The sequence below is a fragment of the Pagrus pagrus genome, assembly GCF_965226575.1.
Source record: "Pagrus pagrus genome assembly, chromosome: 22".
NCBI lineage: Eukaryota > Metazoa > Chordata > Actinopteri > Spariformes > Sparidae > Pagrus > Pagrus pagrus.
The window spans coordinates 2,296,457-2,317,943 of record NC_140204.1 but is presented as its reverse complement, the minus strand read 5'-3'; the positions used below and the strand labels follow the sequence as shown (position 1 = coordinate 2,317,943).

General features: G+C 37.7%; 1 protein-coding gene and 1 long non-coding RNA gene across 2 annotated transcripts; both read left to right on the top strand.

The window, feature by feature from the left end:
- The first annotated feature begins 5,658 nt into the window (after nucleotides 1–5,658).
- On the top strand, nucleotides 5,659–10,019 carry LOC311251199 (low affinity immunoglobulin gamma Fc region receptor III-A-like). The gene is made up of 8 exons (XM_084343554.1): nucleotides 5,659–5,883; nucleotides 6,035–6,283; nucleotides 7,184–7,360; nucleotides 7,702–7,773; nucleotides 8,537–8,581; nucleotides 9,276–9,350; nucleotides 9,638–9,702; nucleotides 9,878–10,019. Exons 1-7 carry the CDS (start codon nucleotides 5,736–5,738, stop codon nucleotides 9,658–9,660), a joined length of 789 nt encoding a protein of 262 aa, XP_084199680.1. The 5' UTR covers nucleotides 5,659–5,735; the 3' UTR covers nucleotides 9,661–9,702; nucleotides 9,878–10,019.
- Nucleotides 10,020–18,666: 8,647 nt separating this feature from the next.
- LOC311251067 lies at nucleotides 18,667–19,572 on the top strand. Its single transcript, XR_014621349.1, has 3 exons — nucleotides 18,667–18,795; nucleotides 18,998–19,048; nucleotides 19,513–19,572. It is a non-coding gene; the product is annotated as an uncharacterized lncRNA (long non-coding RNA).
- Nucleotides 19,573–21,487: the final 1,915 nt, after the last annotated feature.

The following is a 21,487-nucleotide window of genomic DNA, read 5'->3' as shown; positions in this document are numbered from 1 at the left end:
TTGAATTCCTCAAAGCTCACCTACCTGATTTGAATGCGTCAAAGAATAACCTCACCTTAGCTGAATGACATGCCTGATCAAAGTCTGGCTGTAAAATCTGGTGACCTGTGTTCAGCTTGTTCGGCTGGTTAATATTTAATCTGAGACTCATATCAGTCAGATATCAAGTTCCTTTCACTTTCACCCTAAGTGTGTGAATAGGTGCTGTTGAACTCTAGACACAGTACTATCTGCAAAGTAAATGATTACCAGTAATATAACATAATAGATTACTACTACTACTGTACCTGTCTAGTTTTACTGTCACTTACTGCAAATCACACTATCTCACAGAAAGCTATAGAATATTAAAACCTTGAAATAACATAGCAGGTGCAGTCAGTTACACGATACTTAATATGTAATGTTCAGTTACTAAAATTACATTGACAAAATTTGCTCAATTATGAGTAAAATAAATGTTACAAGTAACAAGTTAAGTGTGTTAGATCTTTAAAGGCCCAATTAGAATTAGCTGACCTTTGTAGTTAAAACATAGACATCAGCAGCCTACTGAAATTGTTAAGTATTATCCCCACTCTTAAATGTATTGTCCAGCACAATCACACTCTAAATATAAGCAGCACTGGCTTTGTATTAATGATGAAAACATTTGGCCAAGTCAGAAAAGCACTTTATTCAAGTCAAAGTGAAATTACATGTCTTAATAACAACAAGTCCTCCAAACTAAACACCCCATTTTGTTGTTGATGATATCTTCTGTAGTAAACAGCTGTTACATAATCGGGTCAGTGTCAGTACCTGATCCGTACCGGCTGTAGAATCAGTTCTATACATGTGCGCACGTCTACAGGATCTGATATCACCGTGTTGGTGTTGTTCCTGGAACAGCATTGTAACTGACCAATCATGTTTTTGTGAAGTCATAGCTGTACAGAGAAAGATTGGAAAAATATGCACATGGGAGAAGTTATCCTTTACTCACTTGTGGTTAACATTGTGAAAGGGTGTATTTTAGCCTAAACTATATGTCCCCTAGACCTAACCGAGTGTTACTTTTTAACTAAACCTGACCAAACAGCTGCAGGAAACTGAAAATACATGGAAAATAAGTGACCTTGGTGTAAAAATAACAAGTGGTAGGTGTTTTTTACATCCAAACTCGACTCAAGCCCGACACAGTTGATGCAAACTGAAGCACTGAGTTTATGTTACGCTGACTAACGCTGCTAAATTCTCCTTCCTCGCGGTCATCCTGGTCAGAAGACCCTCTGCCTCTTCGTTCTGCAAAACTTTGTCTGTGTTCAGCTGCAGCTTCTCAAGTTCTTCCTTTCTCCTCTCCAGTTTCCACTGAGCATTTAACAGCTTTCGTTTTTCTCTTAAGAGTTCTTCTGTTTTCTCAGTTGCCTTTTCTCTCTCACTCTCTGTTATTAACTTCTCCACTGACTGGATCTTCTCCTTGTTGTCCTCCCTCTCTCTCTCCACGTCTTCCAGCAGCAGATTGGACAGCTCCCTGTGGTTCTCCAGAAGCCTCCGAAGGCATATAAACGTGATCCGTTTGTACACTTCATTGTCCAGTTCTTCATTCGTCTTCTGTAGGTCTTGATGTTTGGCCTTTGTCTCATCCAAGTCCTGACTTTTTTCTTCTTTCAAAGAGGAATGTTGTGACACTGAATGAGAGAAGACAATTATTTAAGAGGTTGTTTCACATGACATGACACGAAAACTATAATTTACTTTCTTGGTAATTCTTGGTAACTACTGTTTTTTATATTATTTTTTTTAAATGTGAAGTTTAGTTTGGCAACTGTTATTTCACCACTTATTTACCAATTATTTTGACCACTCAAATTAAAGTCAACCAATAGGAGCTAAAATTACAGTTACATTTGGGATTTGGTTCAGTTTATGTCTACATTACATCATTTCTATTTATTAATTAATAATAATTTAGAATAAACATGATATTGTAAAGTTTTTTTTCTTAACATGCTAATGAAAATTTGAATGACGCCCCTCATGACACAGTGCTACAAGAAACTGAGTTAGTGTCTCACATTTTTTGGAACATTTCCACATCCACACGACGACTGCTGTAGAAACACACACTGCAGAAAGAGCCACAACTTGTCTTGTCAGACGCAGATCTGAATGGGACCATGAAGAACCCATCTGAAATCAGAAAACACAGGGCAACACATTAACGGATTGAATTACACTTTGAACAATTTTCACATTAACATATTAACTATCATGTTTAAAATAGAGGCAGCGTTCCGACTGAAGACATCAAGTTACTCCCATGTAATCTGTGCTATCTGTGCCATGGCAGAATTAATATTATTTCGATCGATATTGTTTCGATTGTAAATGAAACAGTAGAAAAAATATTTCTTGAAAATTTTACTTTGACCTTAATATGACAATGAAATGTCTTGTATGTATGTAACTTGTTCTCAGGTCTCTCTTTAAAAAAGTGTTGGACTCAATATGACTTTCCAAATTAATAATATTTCATAACTAAACTGAGTTCTCTGTCTCATAAATATTCATAATTTACATGCTTATCAATACATATAATTATTTTATTAGTATGATATCACATTTAACTACTAAACAACTTTGATGAAAGAAGATTGTAGCTGCAGTTTGATCTGCACAGATAGACTGCTAAAAGATTTCAACTTTAAAATGTCCTCTTACCTTTTCCGAGCAGCAACACTTCAGCTCACTAGCTGAAGGGTCAAAGTCCTTAAAAGCACTGGCAGCCTGTCAACAGATAAGGTCTGGTCACATCGTGTTTTACATTCCTTTTCACTGCAGCTTGGATCAACCTGTATGTGTAGATTTCACACTGCAGGAACAATGTTGCATGTAATTCACTTAACTTTCATCTTAGAATCACAATCACACATCTAGCATTTTTATCATCACTAATAATGACAAGTTTTATGCCAATGCTTCAACCCATCATAATGTTCTGAAACTCTTTTTAATGTTTATATATTGTTATCAAACCGTTCTGTTGCATTAAAGGAGATGTTCAGATAGAGTTATTATTATTAAGTTACTATCAAATGAATAATTCCCATGTCTTCGAAATACTGTTAATCAGACTTTTCAATAAAGAAAACATTCACAAAAACAAAAAACAACTTAGAAAAGTCATGGAATTACATTTTAATGGAGCACGAGGATGTGCAGACTCTGGTCAAAATATGAGTTCACTGAACTGATATTTTTTTAATAGCAGGTCTGGTCTCTATCACCATTGTTGGTTTTTCAGTTCTACAGTTTTCATTTTTAACTACATGGTACTTTGAACTTGGCAGCATAGCCTCCTTGGTAGGTGATTTATAGTTATATATAGATGCTAATAAAAGGGTTTCTTCCTTATTTTTTGGCAATAAAGAGGAAAGAATCAGGTTTGAGATGTGTAATAATGGCTAATTTACAACAGAGGGCAGAATTGAACTACTTTTACACGTTAATATGTGACTGTGTCTGGGAGAAAGAGAGGAAGGTGGCTGAACCTGTGTGCACAGACCCTTTCTTTGTGTCTGAATAGAAGCAAATACCTGCAGCCACGTTCCAAAATCTGGTGGAAAGACTGAAACCACACAAGTGAGAGCTGTTATAGCTTCAGATTTAGGACCATGGTTTTGGAATGACATGTTATGCTATGGTAGTAATGCTTAGTTGTCCACATACTTTTGACCATATAGTATATTTGTTGATCATGATCTACTGAAGCCCAGTCACTAGGATGACATGTTGGCAGAGAACGTTTCTGCAAACCACTGATACTTTCAAATTTGTATGTGTCATAGGCCTACAGACCATACGGACATTTCTACAAATGTGTCATATCACGTTAACATTAACTATTCATGATTTGTCATAATTGGAGGTGGAGGTTTTCACTCACTGGTTGCAAGTGCAGAACTTACCACAAAGCTGCCATGCATTGCAGATTTAACACTAGCCCAAAACACAATGTTTCCTACGAGGCCAACTTAAACACAACATATGTTGCATATTTTGTATGGCCACTCCAGCAATAAAGTATTTTACTTCCATAAAGTTAAGTAAACATTAAAGAGACACATATTAGAATAGAACTGTCAAAGCCTGGTTTGATAGTTTGAGCTCAGACACAAAGAGGCTCTGACAGTTGACCTGCTAAATCTGAGTATTTTTATCCTTCAGAGAAACTGGGGGCTGACGGTTATAATGCTATATACCACTGTGGCCTCTATGCTGCACAGGAAAAGGAAGTGTTGCACCATCAGCTACATCATATTTAGGCTGTGTTCAGTCTGATCTTCAGACAGTTGGCGACAAGACGGCATGGGGGTTACAGCGCTGTGCATCGGACTGAGTGAGTCTGCTTTCATTATTTACTCTGCACTTCAAATCTAATCAAAAGAGTTTGATAGAAAATACACTTTGAATTGAAACCAAAAGGTTTATTATCAGTTATACATGACAGTAGTGAGAGTGAAATATGGTGGTGTTTGCAGATACATCACTTACTTCATGGTTCATGTTTGAAGTAAAAGTGGTACAAACGTTAATGTGTCATAGTGATGTTAATTATAGATCATATATCGCAGTATCTTTTGTGAGTTTTTTTCTGTATTTGTAGCTATTGGTGTAAAAGAGAAATGCGCATTTAACGAGCTAAGTAGATTCTTCTTTATAGTTGACTGTATTCAAATATCAAAGCGCAGGCTGCACCTAGCTGTAGAGCATGTACTACTACTATATATTATTGGGCAGTATCATTGTGTTGTGGATGCTTATCACAATGCATTACAGTTATTATCCTGGTCCTATTTTTATCCTTTATTTTCACATTATTATTATTATAAATAACTAGAATCTGTGCACCACTCAAGTTGCTCTTCCAGAGCTGTGGCATTGAACAATGTCCTGAATATTTTTTGCAGGATATTATGGTGTCACAGTGCATTTAATTGCTGACCTTTTCGATATCAAATGGCATAATTTCATAATTTAATCATATTTGACATTTGTATGTCGAATGTTATCGTACATGTGTGAATTCTTGAGTAATAGCTTCAAAAATGAGGTCACAAGGGAATTTGACCTCTGACCTTTGGCCACCACATTCTTATCAGTTTGTCCTTGACTCATAGTGCACATTTCTACCAAATTTTAAGAAATTCCCTCAATGAGTTTTTGAAGATACAGCATTTATGACAGCGGGGTGCCATGAGGTCACAATGACCTGGACCTTTGAAAAAAAAATCTAATCTAATGATGCTCAGCAGTGTTAATTGTTGTTTGTTGCAGTGGCTGATTGGCTGTTTATCTCTGTGTATCTCAAAGTAACTGTACATACACTATAAAGACATGAACTGTATGTCTGACACACTGATCTATTCTTCTGTCTCTCCAGTGGTGAACGTCCTGTTGCTGTTCAATGCTCAGAGTGGTTACTATGATCACAAAGCTGGTGAGTCCAGGTTTATTATTTGATTGAATGAACATAAACAGGAAATTTCAACAATTCTTTAATCTTTGAATGGTATACACCAACATGCTCAAGTTGATTTTTCCATATTCTATCTATGGATGGATATCTGCCTCTTATCTCCCTAACAGATGCAGCTTTTCTTCATATTGATCCAAACAGACTGCAGTTCTTTGAATATGACTCGATCTCAATTAACTGTGCGGGGTTTCACGATCCAGCTGAATGGAGAGTGATGACAAAGGTTCCCTCAAATACTGCTCGATATGAGACATCAACAGGATCGGTGAAGGTTAAACCCGCCTTTGTATCGCACAGTGGAGAATACTGGTGTGAAAATAGAAATGGAGAGAGGACTGACTCTGTCAACATAACTGTCACTGGTATGTTACAGGGGTCACCTGGCTGGTCACCATGTGTGACTCCGCAGCTCATCTCAACAAGTGAACCCTCGTGGTTCAGTTCAGATGAAGTTCACTAACTGATCGTGGTCTTATTCTGCATGATTAATTGCTGATTTGTTTTCTTGTTCAGCCAGTGACGTGATCCTGGAGAGTCCTGCTCTCCCTGTGATGGAACGACAGACTGTCACTCTGCGCTGTAGAAAAAGGGCGACGTCCTCCAACCCCCCAGCTGATTTCTTTAAAGATGGCCACTTCAGTGAGACTGGATATACAGGAGAGATGACCATTCACAGTGTTTCCAAGTCTGATGAGGGGCTGTACAAGTGCAGAATCTCTGGACCTCGAGAAGAATCACCAGGGGGCTGGCTGGCTGTTGGAGGTGAGACATACCAGTGTTTAATTTTTTTAATCACGTATAAGAAGCTAAACAACAGTAATTATCAATGGCAGGTGGATCCTTAAGGCTGTTCATTACACCCCATAATATCAGAAATATGGTACAAAAAATGCTTCTATTCTTACACCTTTACTGATAGTAGTGGGAAAATGTTGTCAGGGTGGCGGTAGAAGACAAGCAAAGATGTGATTAAGAGTTGTATGGTAAATATCCTCAACAACTCAAATTCAGAGACCTAAAGAGGGGGGATCGCAGTTATTGCAATTCATCCTCTGGGGACCACGAATGTCAGTACCAAATTTAATGGGAATCTATCCTGTAGTTCTTGAAACATTTCAGTAACAACCAAAACATCAACCTTGTGGTGGTGCGAGACAAAAACATCAGGGGGTTACCAACGTCATAAGATTCATCTCCTAGGGGCCCTGAATGTTTGAATCAACATCCATGGCAATTCATCCAAAAGTTGTTAATTTACTTTAGTCTGGACTGACAACTGAATACGAGTAGTGGAAGCAAGTACATTTAATCAAGTAGTGTACTTTATTTGAGCATTTCCATTTTATTCCGTACTCCATTACATTTATCTGAAGTGTGAGTTACTGTTTCGATTACAGCTTCATGCACTTTAATTAAAGGTACTTTATGGTTAGATATGGTAATTTAAAATAAGTGTCCAGACACACTAACAAGTACTGTAGTGTAACTATGGGAGAAGGACATATCTTGACCTATTTTGTCATAGAAATGTTTTATAACTTTGAGGAGACGGTTATGTATAAACTTACTGACTGATCATGTACAATGTTTAACATTTTAAATGTTATATTAATGTACAACACTTCCATATTGTCAAACCATCTTTTCTCGTCGTGTTGACAGCATATATTACTCCTGCACCTCAAGACACGACATCTCTCGAGAGTCATGAGGCTCCTCCTCATCCTTCTCGCCCTGGCTCCCTTCTGCTCTCCATCGTGGTAACGCTGGTCTTCGCTGTTTTATGTGTGGCTGTACTGCTGTTGGTGCTGGGACTGCTTAAGGGTCAGAAACACAGAGGTACTGAAAATATTATTTGAAGAAATATTAAGTATGAAAATTGCGTAGCAAACGGCTACCTTAAATAACACACACAAAAAACTATCAAATATCAAAATATCAAATAATAAGTATAATATTGTATATTACCATCATTTCAGAAACTAATTAAGGTTACACAGTCTAGTCTAACCTCAATGTCTCGAGCCTCAACGTTTGTATTTAAGTTTGGAACTTTGAACTGAACTGATTTAAGTCTCAGGAGAAAATAACATAATACAATGTGTAGAAAAATACTGTTTTAATGGATGTATGTCTTCGTACTACTGAATCTAACCTCTGTTACTTTTATTTTTTTTCAGTGAATGAGCATTGCAGTGTTCCTGAGCCACAACCGTCCATGTATACTAGTGTCAGAATACACAGGAATAGAGGTAATTCTCTGACAGCTGATCAGCTAAATTTAAGTGTTTCACCCTACTGAGTGACTGAGGCATGAACAATGTTAGAATACAATTGTTAACATTTACAATGCCCAACTATTACAACTAAAAATCACAATGGAATGTAGATGTCTCAGTTAAATGTAAATTAAATCAACACAACAAATCAATGTGCCTTAGGTGCCTACTGTATTACAAAGTATTGCCAAAGTATGTAGCAGCCCTTCAAGTTCACCGAGTCAGGCACGAAAAGTACATGTTCTCATTCCAAATTCAAATTTGAAATAATAAATAACATGCAACATCTGATTAGACTTTCAAAAGCTTCCACAGAAATATTTCACAAGATGTTATTTAATGAAGATTTACACAAGTAAAAGAACTCATGTACGCTATTAAAAATGGTTTCATGCCCGAGTAAAGATGTTGTTACAGATGTGAAATTGAAGTCCTTTCATAAATCATAACCACAATATTTCCCTAACCTTAACCAAATGTTTTTGTTGTCTAACCTGAAAAACATCTTAACTTTGGCTAGTTTGCCAAAACCACGATCTTTTCTTACCTTGTCGTACTTTAGTTGCCATATGCAGATAATGTAGGAAGTTAGAATGTTCAAAACATTGCCAGGAAAACTGAAACTAATCCGGGTTTTGCAAGGTCATTCGTATCGACATTCTTCTCTGTTGTTTTTGTAGCCCAACTCCATTTCCTTTTTTTCATTAATGTAAATATTCTTAATTTTGTTTTACAGAGACATCCTTTTCGTTTAAGATGCCAAAAAGAGAATCAGAAACAGGTGAGTATCAAATAGTTGCTAAAGAAAGTATTTACATTTTGTTACATTAATATACTATTACTATGTGAAAAATGTCACGTTATAACATAGTAACTTATCTTTAACATAAATGTGTCACTTAATAAGGTGATAAGTTATTATTGAGACATGAAATATTTCACTTTAATATACTATTGTCTTGTATCCAAAGCATGCATTTGTTCTCAAACTATTTCGTCAGTTGTTTCACATTGTTCAACATGATTGATATAATTTGTCATAATAATGTCATAATGTGAAACGTTTCAATTCATGACAAGATGAATAGAACATTGTTAGAACAACAAAGGCTTATTGAAATGACATGATAAGTTTTTGGTTACAACTTACAAAAACATCTTGTTATAACATTAACTTTGTTACGTTATAATCTGATACTGACCCATTTTTCTATTTCTGCCAGGGCACACTAAACTGCAGTAACAATGTATATTTCTGTCATTACAGAAATACATTTAGATAAGATAGTAAGTTAAGTAGCCATTCAACCTGATGAGCTTTCTTTATACACTCAACTCAACTTCGAATCTCAACTTCAGTACAGGAGAATAATTCATAATAAACACAAAATAAAGCAGCATAATGCATAACTGTATGTCTTCATTCTACTAAATACTTATCACATTTCATAAATAAATCATATTTATATTTTCAGTGGAGGAACATGGAAGTGTACCTAATCCACAAATACCCACATACGCTAGTGTCAGAAAACCCAAGAAGAAGAGAGGTAATTTTTTGAAATTATATTATTTCTACTATAGTTTCACACATAATGTTTATTTGCTTCATATTCTTGGAACTTGTTTGTTGTTGTTTTCATAATTCACATGAGAAACCCATAGATAGATTTTAGAGTTGTATGTTGTATCCAGATGGGGGAACAACTTTGGCAAATGCTTTTTGATTAACCACTACTAGTATAAAAGTTGAGATTAAGAGAAATACAAAGAAGGCACAGATAAATGTATAACTATCTAAAAACTATATAACTATTTTTTATTTTTATTGTTACAGGCAGTCAAGAGGCAATCACATGAAGGATGCAACATATGCTGTCACAATAACAAGGAAGGAGAGCGGTAAGTTATGAACATTTAATTAATCTCACTTCATAGTAAAACAAATAATGGTTATATAAAAGCTTGACTGATGTATTAATCTCTAATTATGTTACTGACTGTTACAATGCATGCAATATCACCTAATATTTTCATATTTCTACCAAGTAGACTACTATAACTCTGTGTTTTCCAGGTTACTGACAGCAAAAACACCCACTAAAGGATGGGTGAGAAACAGCGAGTGCAAGACAGACAAAGAAATGCAACCTTACAGCAAACTACATACTATATATATATATGTACAAAAACATGGTTACAAAACGAAAGAAGTTATAAGTAGAATGGCCGTTGAAAGCATTTTAAAATAGATTGACGAGGTTCTCAGACTTTGAGATCAACATTAGCCTTCATCTGAGAGCGTTGCAAGACTATTTTTGAAAGGCTGCAGTTTATTATAGTGTGACAGGCAACCCACCTGGCTCTACCTGCACTGTCTGTTAACACATCTGAAGGTGCTAGTTACAAGAACAGAGTCGCTGGTGCTGGTTTTAAATGTAGTCGCTGTGGTCAACCACTGACGTCAGTGTCACAGATCTATACTGAACGAATGTAAAATAAGCATTTTCATTGTCTGTCAAATAAAAAAAAGCATGCAGATACACGAACAATGTCACGTTTTTTGTTAAGTAAATGTCCATGTGTCAGCAGACATAGCTCAATGCTGCCCTCCAAAGACGAAACATTGTCAATGAAAAAGAAGGCTCTTTATATGTGGAAATCATATTAAATCATATTAAATATTATATCAAATCAAAATCAAATCAAATAAAAATGGATGATGAAACCAAGCCCTAAAAATGTATTTACATTGGCAGTATGAAAACATCCAGCTTTTGATGCTCAGATGAGAGATAACCCAACATAAAGCCATGCTAACAGCTCTAAGACAAATGAAAATGGTAACATACTGATGTTAAGCAGGTATAATTCCTTACCATGTTCATCATCTAACATTTGAAAACTAGCACTACAACAACCAGTGTTTGCAAATTGTGACTTATTGTGAAAATGTATTACCAATTATTTTGCAAAGCATTTTTACAGGGTTTATACTGGCTATATTATGTACAGTGAATTCATGACCGAAATAGTCCAAGAATGAAAATAAATCAAGTAATCAAGTGTTTCTATAATCTGCAAGATGGCCACGTTTCTCTGATTTTGTAGAAAAGACATGATTGCCATTTGTCTGAACAGAATTTAATATGTGTATTAATACATTAATTTGTTGTAAGCCAACTTCACTTTTCTCATCCGCACACATGCATGTTAATAAATGCGACATTTATAATCAATGACTAGTAAAAGTTAATAAAAACTTGATGAGAGATTCAGTTTAGGAGTGCCCTGAACATTGTCACTGAGGAAAACAGTGTTGGTGATCACAATATTACAATATAATCAAAAATGACTGCTATGCAACACCAACAATAATGAAATACTATAAAACTGAGATGCTTATCAGAAGACTAGGAGTAAAAACAGAAACAGCGGCAGTAAAAAATCAACATCAGAATACTGGAGCATCAAGTTTAAGAGAGCACAAAATATGCACTTAAAGGAGCTATTTGTAATAAAAAAGGATTGTAGGATGGGTCAGCTGCTATCCTAAGCATCAGTTTTTGACGAGTTGGGAGTGAGACTCAAAAATACATTTTTCTTACAAGTAGCACCTTTAAATGTAGAGAATTAGTTTAAGCCACTGGCTCTAATCTCTTTACTTCCTTCAGTTGTTTATTTACTTGTTTCTGGTCTTCTTCTAACCTCACCCTTATCTCTACCATTGTAATGATCATACCCTCTGTGGTCTCCATAAGTTCCTCTGTGTTCTTAAATATTTCATCACGTATTACAGTTCTTCTCAGTTTGATCTCTTTTTTATTTTTCAGCAACTTCTTATCTTCCTTCTTCCTCCTCTTCTTCTTTTCTTCCTCTGTCAACTTCTTCTCTTCCTCTGTCACCATCTTCTTCTTTTCTAAAATCTCCATAAACATTGCAGAGACTTTCTCTTTCTGGCTCTTCAGATCCATCTTATGGTTCTTTAATGTCTCAATAATCTTTAGCACCTGCGTCAGTTGTACCTCATTTTTATCTGACTCTTCATCAAGGTTTTCGTTGCTTTTGTTCATATGGTTCTTTTTCACCTTTTCAGCTAGGAGCTGTGAACTCTCTCTGTCTGACCTCGTCCGAGACTGAAGCTCACCCAGCTCAGTTTTATCATCATGGGTTGTCGTGGTCTCTGTGAGAATATAGAAATTAAAAATCAAACCTGTTGTATTTGCCTCAATTTGTTCAGTTGTGTATACTAGAAATGTAACTTAGAATCAAAACAGAAATGTGATGGTGACCTCAATGTGATGTGAATAATGATGATAACCCTAATAGGGACTGATATGGACAACAATTATTTAAATTAGTCTGGTATTGAGCAAGAACACCACAGTGGGCAGCCACAAAACAGACTACAGTCTAACCTGACGGGGTGGTTGTACATCCACTGAAAATGGTTGTTTCTGCCACTGACAGGCTCAAATTGTTACTGTAAGTGTGGGACAATATTATAGAAAGTGTCCTTACAGAGAAATAAAATGTTTTTCTTTCACAAGCCCTGAAAGATCACACTGCTGCCCATTTTGCAGCTGTTGATTGCAGTCCTCTTGTTAACACTGGACCAATTTCAAAAACTGTTGTCCACATGAGAAAATAGAGTTTTGGTAGAAAATTCCCTTGTTTCCCTTTCATCGATGGATTACTTAAAGTTAAGAAAACTGAATTTGTGACTTACGGATTTCTTTACGTCGTATTAAAAATGCACCCAGGACAACTGCAAGGATACTGATGAAGCCAACGACCGAGACGATGATGATACGACCAACAGGACAAGACGGGACCACAAATAAATCTTCTGAAATAACAAAACACAAGAAATAAGATTTTGTCTGCAACACACCAAACTTCACTATAGATAAAACATTACATGGATAATAATTATTTACCTGGAACATGTATGAGTGTCTCTCTGGTCTGGTTGATGTGGTTCTGTTGGACTCTACAGGTGAAGCTGTTGCTGTGTCTCTTCTCCACAGTCACTCTGCTGCTGACAGTATAGAGGTCATCAGGACCTCTGACTGTCTCTGTAGGTCCAGCAGAGAGGAGGTTTCCCTCAGCGTCCAGCCAGAACACCACAGGTTCTGGATACCAGCCTGTAGACTCACACTCTAACATCACTCCACTGCTTTCACTGCTGAGTCTGGAAAGCCTCAGAACAGGTGATGAGGCCAAACCTGTTGATGAAAAATTCAAAATGATTCAAACAATATGTTGACAAGGATCAGTTCTACATTTGAGACTAAATGAGAAGACTAATATACCTGGTTAGCTTAGCAAAGCATAAAGACTGGAAACAGGGGGAAACAGGTAGCCTGGATCTGTACAAAGTTAAAGGAATCCACCAAAAGAGACTTAAAAACCAAAGTGTTAAAATGACTACTTGCCTTTTTGTTTCTTTTTTGCTGGTTTATGTGCTGAAGTCTTGGCCAGCAGCCATTGCCAGGCAACCCGTTTTTAAAAGACAGACTCAAAAGTAGCCAACACATTGCCCCTATTAAACTGCTAAAAGTCAAGTTAGATTTTTATTACCAGAGTGCCATTTGGCATCTGCATGAGACACACCTGGCTGTAAAGTAACTCCAATGTAAACCCATACACGGCAATATTAGACTGCTCTAGCCGATGTACAGAGCTGCAAAGTTCTAATATGGTGGAGTTTGGGCATAAAGGACTCTCACCAAGGACATGGGATTTCGTGTCCCATGTGAAATCAAATATCAACAATCTTTTCAGAAATCTAGCCAAGTAGTTTTTCTGCTTGACTCTAACGAGTGTGCCTTTGACAAGCCACAACTACTCCACCCAATGTAGTATACAGAATGAGGGGTGGAGGTCGGGGAAGGGCAGTGTGCAATACAGGACCATTGCCCTTGAAACCAGAATTCCTGTCCACTGTGAAACCAAACGTCAACGAAGCCTAATCGCGTAGTTCTTGTGCCTAAACCTAACCAAATCCCCTTTGATGTTAATCACATGGCTTTCTCGCAGGAAGGCTTTGCAAGCCGCACACAAACAGTAAAAGGTACTTTGTGTGTCTTCATGAGACGTCAAGGGGTGTAAGGAAGCGGTGTCAGTGTGTCAGTTGTGTTATTTTTATTTTTACAGGATGAATTGATATATGCCCACTTACCCACAGCAAGCTTCACTTCAGATTGTGTTCCCTGTTTGGGGACAAGGCATCTGTAAGTTCCCTCATCAGACAGTTTCACTTTGGAGAGTTTCAGTGAAAGGTCTCCACACTTCAGTTTGTTGATGGGCACTGAGGTTCGCCCGATATAAGATGGATTCTGATCAATCAGGAGTTCCACACCTTCCCGTCTCACATGGACAAACCTGGGGTTCAGGTCAGCTCTCGCCCACTCCACAGTCAAGGAAACAGCATCAAAGGCAGGTTCCAGGTAACATGGCAAAATTACGTCATCACCAGCCATTGCTACTATTGGCTGAGGTTGTCCATTCACTTGAGAGCGACCTGAAGAAAGATAGATATGCTTTTTAACTCTTGCTTAAGCTCCTTTGTTGTTGTGAAAAAGTTTTGATCAGTTACCACGAAATTTGTTCTGGACATTCATCTAGCATCGTCATCAGGTCTAACTTTCTGTATGCCCAACCAATGACATGCTGGTTAAACTACCTACTGTGTAGGTACAGTAGGTACTATACCTACATCAGTCAAGTGCTAATTAGCAATTGTTAGCATGCTAACAGGCTAAACTGAAGTGTAAATGTGGTAAACATTAAAAAACATCAGCATGTTACCAATGTAATCAAGACATATTAGCATGCTGAAGCTTTTAGCACAAAGCACCCGTGTGCCTGAACAGTCTCATAGAGCTGCTAGCATGACTATAGATTCTTTGTCTTGTTTTTTATAATTGTGTTCGTGTCTAACTTACCTATACAAAAGTGTGCCAGGAGAACTAAGACAACAGTTTGATGCAAAACCAAAGGACTGAGGTCACATGGCAGAGGTTTTAAGGATTTTCTGTTCTTCCGGTGAATCATTCTGGAATTCTGGAAATGAAAACAAATCAACCGTAAACCAAAATGTTGTTTGAAAAAGCATCAAGACTTCTTTTATGAACCCACCCCCTTGGCAGTCGCACACCATTAATGGAAGTACAATTGGGGTTGTATAAATACTGATACTATATCGTAAATGCCACCAATACCCCCCCATGCAACAATCGGATACCATTATTTCATTAGCCCCAAAAGGGGACCCTTGCCAGCAATGTAAGGTACGCCTGTATGCAACTTAACAGATGTTTTACTGCCAATGTAACCATTAGGCATACAGCAATTTGTGTACTTTAAGCACATAAGCACATGTAGAATTGAAAGATAATTAATAAGGGAAATAAGCTACATTAAAACCTCGGTCATCGCTGTAAAGCCAACTCCAGCTACACTGTGTGTTCAATGTCATAACTATTTATCAATTAAAATGGAAAATGCTACAATTCATAATGTATTGTAAACTTCATAACAGGAGGCACATTGGCTTGGTCCAGAGTGACTTACCATTCAGTGTGAATGTGGACTTGAGTCCGGACATTGACATGCCCTGTTCTTTGTCATCCTTTCTCTGTATGTATTCACTCATGTTTTACAAAGGATTTAACCTCAGCTCAAAATGTACCAGTCTCTCTCTTTTGTGTGTCAGAGCGTCAGGGGAAGTTGGCAAAGAGCATGCAAACTTACAGCCCCTTGAGTGACCTTTGTCCACGGTTACTCTTTAACTAAAAAGACAAAGAACTTCCCTTACCTGTTTTTGCACAGTCTTGTCTCTTAAGCAACTACCGTCATAATCGATCAATCTCTGCGTATGAAGGCAACTTGGCTTTTGTCCTACAAACAGGCTATAATATGCTATTTCAGACACAGAGTTGTGTAACATTTTATTAAACTAAGGAACTAAAACAAAAGTATTACAGTCAAAACGTACATACCTGTTGTGTGCGTCAAACAGTCTTCTAATCAGAAAGGACAGTAGGTTGCACAGTCAAAGTCCAGTAATAAAATGATAAGTACTTTGAGCCCGCCTCCATCAGAAGAATTACCATAAAGGTACAGCAGTGATAAACACATTACCGGACCTAGTAGCTGTAGCAATGTTACTGCAAATCCTACAAGAAATGTGTTATCACTGCTTAAAGTAATATATTACTATTACACATTAGTTTTGTAGTGCGTTACCCCCAACAGTGGTCAGGGGTCAGTAAACACATCATGCGGACTGAATTCTTTGGTGTGCCGTATCGTGGTATCCTCCAGTAGGACGCGTAGTATAATGGTAAGCATATGAACAACTACATTCATGGTGAGTCAGTTTTCTATGTCAACGCGTGGTCAGGTTGTCTGTTCTGTCTCACGCATTCAGTCCTCAGAAATAAGATGCACAGGAAGAGGAAATGCTCCTCTATATTGAGCTCTATCTTAAACGTAATTCAGTGTGATGCTCAGACAGTCAGAGGCGAACATGGAGGTCCCGGCTCTCTGCATCAGACTGTGTGAGTACTGACTGTCTGTTGACTTTTAATGTATTGACATCTGTATCTCTACACAGATGATGTGTGAAGTTTGTGTAGCCATCAGATGTGAATTTATATGAAAATCACAAGTATCTCGTCTGTCTCTTGTCTCTCCAGTGATAAACGTACACCTGTTGCTGCTCTCTGCACAAGTTCAGTGCAGCTGTTGTCACAAAGCCGGTGAGTCAATCTAACATCTATTATATAACATTGTAGTTGATATGTGAGGATTTAATTTGATGCACAATACCAAGTCACCCACAAATGCATATTTAGTGCAAAGATGCTAAACTTGCCAGTTTATATCTAATCATTATCATTTATCCATTTATGAAAAACAATTATAAGGGTCATGAGGTATCTTTATATATAGAGGACCAAGTCTTCTGTCTTCCTCTGCAACTAAGACTGAAGTTACATCTGTACCAATACACTAACTGTCTGTTATGTGCTAAAATCTAGAATGATAGATATTTTATGTAGAAAATAATACTTCTCTTTCTTTCTTTCTTTCTTTCTGTTACAGATGCAACTTTTCCTCGAATTGTTCCATCCAGACTGCAGCTCTTTGAATTTGACTCCGTCTTTATAAACTGTGATGGCTTTTCAAACGATTTGACCAATTGGAGGGTGTTGAGGAAGATCAAGGGGATGAATACAACATGTAATCGTGGATGGGAGATATTGGGACCCTGCAACATTACAACTGCCTTTTCAATGGACAGCGGAGAATACTGGTGTGAAGCTGAAGGAAAGAAAAGCAACTTTGTCAACATCATAGTGACAGGTGTGTTCAGCCAATAGCAATCACAAAAAAAAAGGTTTTGAATAATGTCTGACATGTGGCTATTTGAAGATTTGTGGGTTTATTGATTCCCATATTTTAATACTTAAACATGTAAGAGTGCCTCATATCACATAAGTGTAAATGATAGAGTTTTAGAGTGTAGACTATGAAGTTAGGATGTTAGCATGACGTTGGCCTAAGAAGGCTGCTTCTACATGGTACCATTAATTTTGCCTTTTCTATGTCTAACCTACTTTTTCTCTAATTGAAAGCAACACTGTATTAAATTTATTTTAACAAATACAAATATTTTTTACCCCCACCTGCTGATCAGCTGGGTCTGTGCTCCTGGAGAGTCCCGTTGTTCCTGTGATGGAGGGAGAAGATACGACTCTGCCCTGCAGAAACAAGATGTCCAACCTTAAGTCTGCTGATTTCTATAGCGATGGACTCCACATTGGGAGCAGCTCTACAGGAGAGCTGACCATCTACAGTGTTTCCAAGTCTAATAAGGGACTTTACAAGTGTAACATCGCTGGAGCTGGAGAATCACCAGAGAGCTAGCTGACCGTCATAGGTGAGAGATCAGAACAAAGCGAATTTGCTTTTGGCCAATCCAGATTGTATCTACATTGATTTTAGGAAGTCTAGATGACAAAAGACCTCAGGAAATGCAATTTTAGCTAATTTGATCTAATCCATCATTCAAATCTGATTTCTACAGATGGGTCTCAGTTCGGCTCTGGTGGCTTATAATGAATTTCAAGTGTCTTTTGTGTCCTCGCAGCATGACACATATCGATGACTTCAGATCTGAAGAGACAGAAACGTATCAGGGCGGCTGAGCAGAATCCCTGCTGCTACTAGCAGAGCAGTATGAAGGCAACACAGAACAACTGTCTGCTCCGTGACTACGCAGCACGATCGTGATCGAGAGCAGACAGAGTTACTTAGGCCTATGTTGATACCGTCGCACAGATCTGGGATCTGATCAGTTGCAAATAATAGTGTGGACACTCCATGCAAACTGCTAGCTCTGTGAAAACTCTTCATACCTAAATGAAAAAAAAAAAATACATAAACATTAATTGCCAACATTTCATTCTGGTGACTTGGCTGTTGATTTCTCAATAACATCAGAGCCATCGGATGATTTGAAGTCAAACAATTGTTGTGACATTCTTGCATCACCATGACTTGGATTTTTAGCCATGCTTGGCATTTACTGGACCGTGCTCTTATTATTTTCACTACCTTTTCCACCTTAGCCAAACCTAAAACAGTTTTTGTGGTATTTAGATTTTTTTTTTTTTTTTTATGTAACTTTGCCTTGTTTTGCCTTGACTTTGTATTGGTGGTGTTGCATGAATAGAAAAGGTTCTTAACAATCCACCTACAGATGTGTGGATTAAAAAATTTTGCATAAATGCAGATGAGTTTTTAATACTTATAAATAATGTAAAAATTCATACATCTTGCAGGGATTGGATCCCTTCCTGAAGACTGCCATCCTTCCCCTGATTGCTCCCATCACGGCCTCACTGTGCTGCGGATCTTTTGGACTGTTGTATTGGTGGTTCTGTTGTTGGTGATGGCACTGCTTTACTGCAGCAAAAAAAGGTACAGAAATAACCGATTCCAAGTTAAAGCATGCCCTTTAATGTAGATTGTGATGCCAATATCTTATAAGTTGTCATCACTTCAGTGGATTTTTAGACAATTTTCATTTTGATTCAAGGATTGCTAGAGTTGTTGTGATGTTTTCTGGTAGATTATTATCTTGTACATATATTTAAATTTGCTGTTTCTTTAATTCTCTCAGGAATCTCGACCTTTCCTCCTTCCATCTGTGCTTTCGCTTTTCATCAAACCGGTAAGCTATTTGTATGCTTTCCAAATGACATTTACACAAATCAGTCGGAAATCAAATAATCTTAACTCAAGGAACACTAAGGTCCACAAGTTTTTATACATCTTGCAACTGCATCACATCAACTTGTACCATGAGCTCACCGAAGCAGTTTCCAACACATCTGCACCATATTCTTGACAAGTGAAAAAACTCCATTAATGAAGGGTTTTAAAAGATCTATGGCACAAGGTCTAAAGCACATGGTGCAAGTGCTTTAAGAGTGTGTCCAGCTCTCTTTTGCGATTTCAGTCCTGTGTTCACTCACCAGCTCCATTTGACTGCATATGAGCAAGTGCACCAGTTATACGAGGAAGCACCGATGCCTGTGTGAGATATTGATGTACAGAATATAACATCTCTGGTCCGTGTGGAGGGATTGTTTTTCCATCGTTTTCACAGATTTTGTCTTCCTGTTTGTCTTACAGGTCACAGACAGAGGAGTCATCTTACTGAAAGTTGGAGGAGACATACTGTGTACAAATGGAGGAATTTAATTACATACATGCTGCCGTGTCCACTGCTGTTCATATAGCATTTTAAAAGGTCCACCCCCACCCTCGCTTGAATTGTCTTTTTGTGTGAAACTTGCTAAAAGAATAAACTTGTTTGGTATCGTCACTCCCTGTGCTGAGTCTGGTGCTTGATTGACTGGAGTGATTAGGTCAGAGCCAAAAAAATATAAACGCTGTACAAACCCAATATTTATCATCTGTAAATCCTTGAAGAGTACAGGTTTTATTGATTAATGAACATAACCATTGACATTTTTGTATTTTAAGAGCATGCAACAATAGACATCAATTTGCAGAAAGTATACTGACAGACAGTTAAAGAGTTTGTAGAGTTTGCATATTTCTGAAGACAATTCTAATAATGACAATGTAAAGTATAAATCGTAGATCACAGTCATAAATAGGCATGGGCGAAGCGAAGCATTTAAACACATTAACCACATACAGTGGTCGGCATCACCAGCATAATAATTACCATCAGCCTTCTCACACCATCAGTGTATTTTTAAGACGTCGGTCTGTGTGCTCTGCCTGTTCACTCATCAGTTTACAAGATGAACTGCCAGTTTTAGATGCACTCACTCACGGTGGTCACCCACAAACTAATCTTCCCATCACTGTGGTTAATCACAAACAGCAGTTTATAGTGTAAATTACGTAAGCTGTATAAGTGAGTGCAGCCCGTTCTCATGTCAGCACGTCAACATGTCAAATACAACAGCCTGGTCAGTGGCTCTACAATTCTCTAATTGAGAACTTACATTACTTGAAGCGCCCTTCTAGTGCAGTAGTATGTCCAAGTTGGTAGGAGGTCTGGGTGGTTGAATAGGTCATACACTGAGCTTTGTTCCCAGAGACCGGGGTAATAGATTTTAAAGCATAAACCTAACCAACAGAAAGCATTTCACAACATTTATAACAGTCCAAAACACATAACGTGTCATAATATGTTAAATGTTTGTCACTTCATTTTGGATGTCTAAGTGGAGGTTGCATATGTATTATTGCGAATTTGACAACAGAGCCATTCACATCCAAAACTGACACCAGAGGTCGAGCGTCATTGTTGGACGCTTAAGGCCACCGACCAAGCGTCCAACAGATGCAGTTCAATTTACATATATGGTGTTACATTGTTATGTTACAAATGCAGAAAATATAAGTCAAGGTTTACTTTAGATACGTTTTGGTTACTTCTCTCAGAGCAGCTTAGACTTCTCAGTGCAGAGAAGACCGTTGCCTCAGTCCCCAGAAATAAGCCCCACAGGAAGAGGAAGTGCTCACCTCATTGTGCTGTGTCTCACCCGAATGATCAGACAGCCAGCAGCAAGTCAACATGGAGGTTACAGCTCTCGGCATCAGACTGTGTGAGTACTGAGTCTGTCATAGATCACTGCATCCTAGATACATCCTTTTTTGTTTTTTTATGGGGGGTGCAATATTTTGGCAGAACATCTGTAAGTCCTTGAAGAGTTAAGGTTTTATTGATTAATGAACATAACCATTTACATTTTTGTATTTTAAGAGCATGCAACAAAAGACATCAATTTGCAGAAAGTATACTGACAGACGGTTAAAGAGTTTGCAGAGTTTGCATATTTCTGAAGACAATTCTAATAATGACAATGTAAAGTATAGATCGTAGTTCACAGTCATAAATAGGCATGGGCGAAGCGAAGCATTTAACACATTACAAAAATGACTACGCTGGTCGGCATCACCAGTATAATAATTACCATCAGCCTTCTCACAGTATTTTTAAGACGTCGGTCTGTGTGCTCTGCCTGTTCACTCATCAGTTTACAAGATGAACTGCCCATTTTAGATGCCCTCGCTCACGGTGGTCACCCGCAAACTAATCTTCTCATCACTGGGGTTAATTACAAAC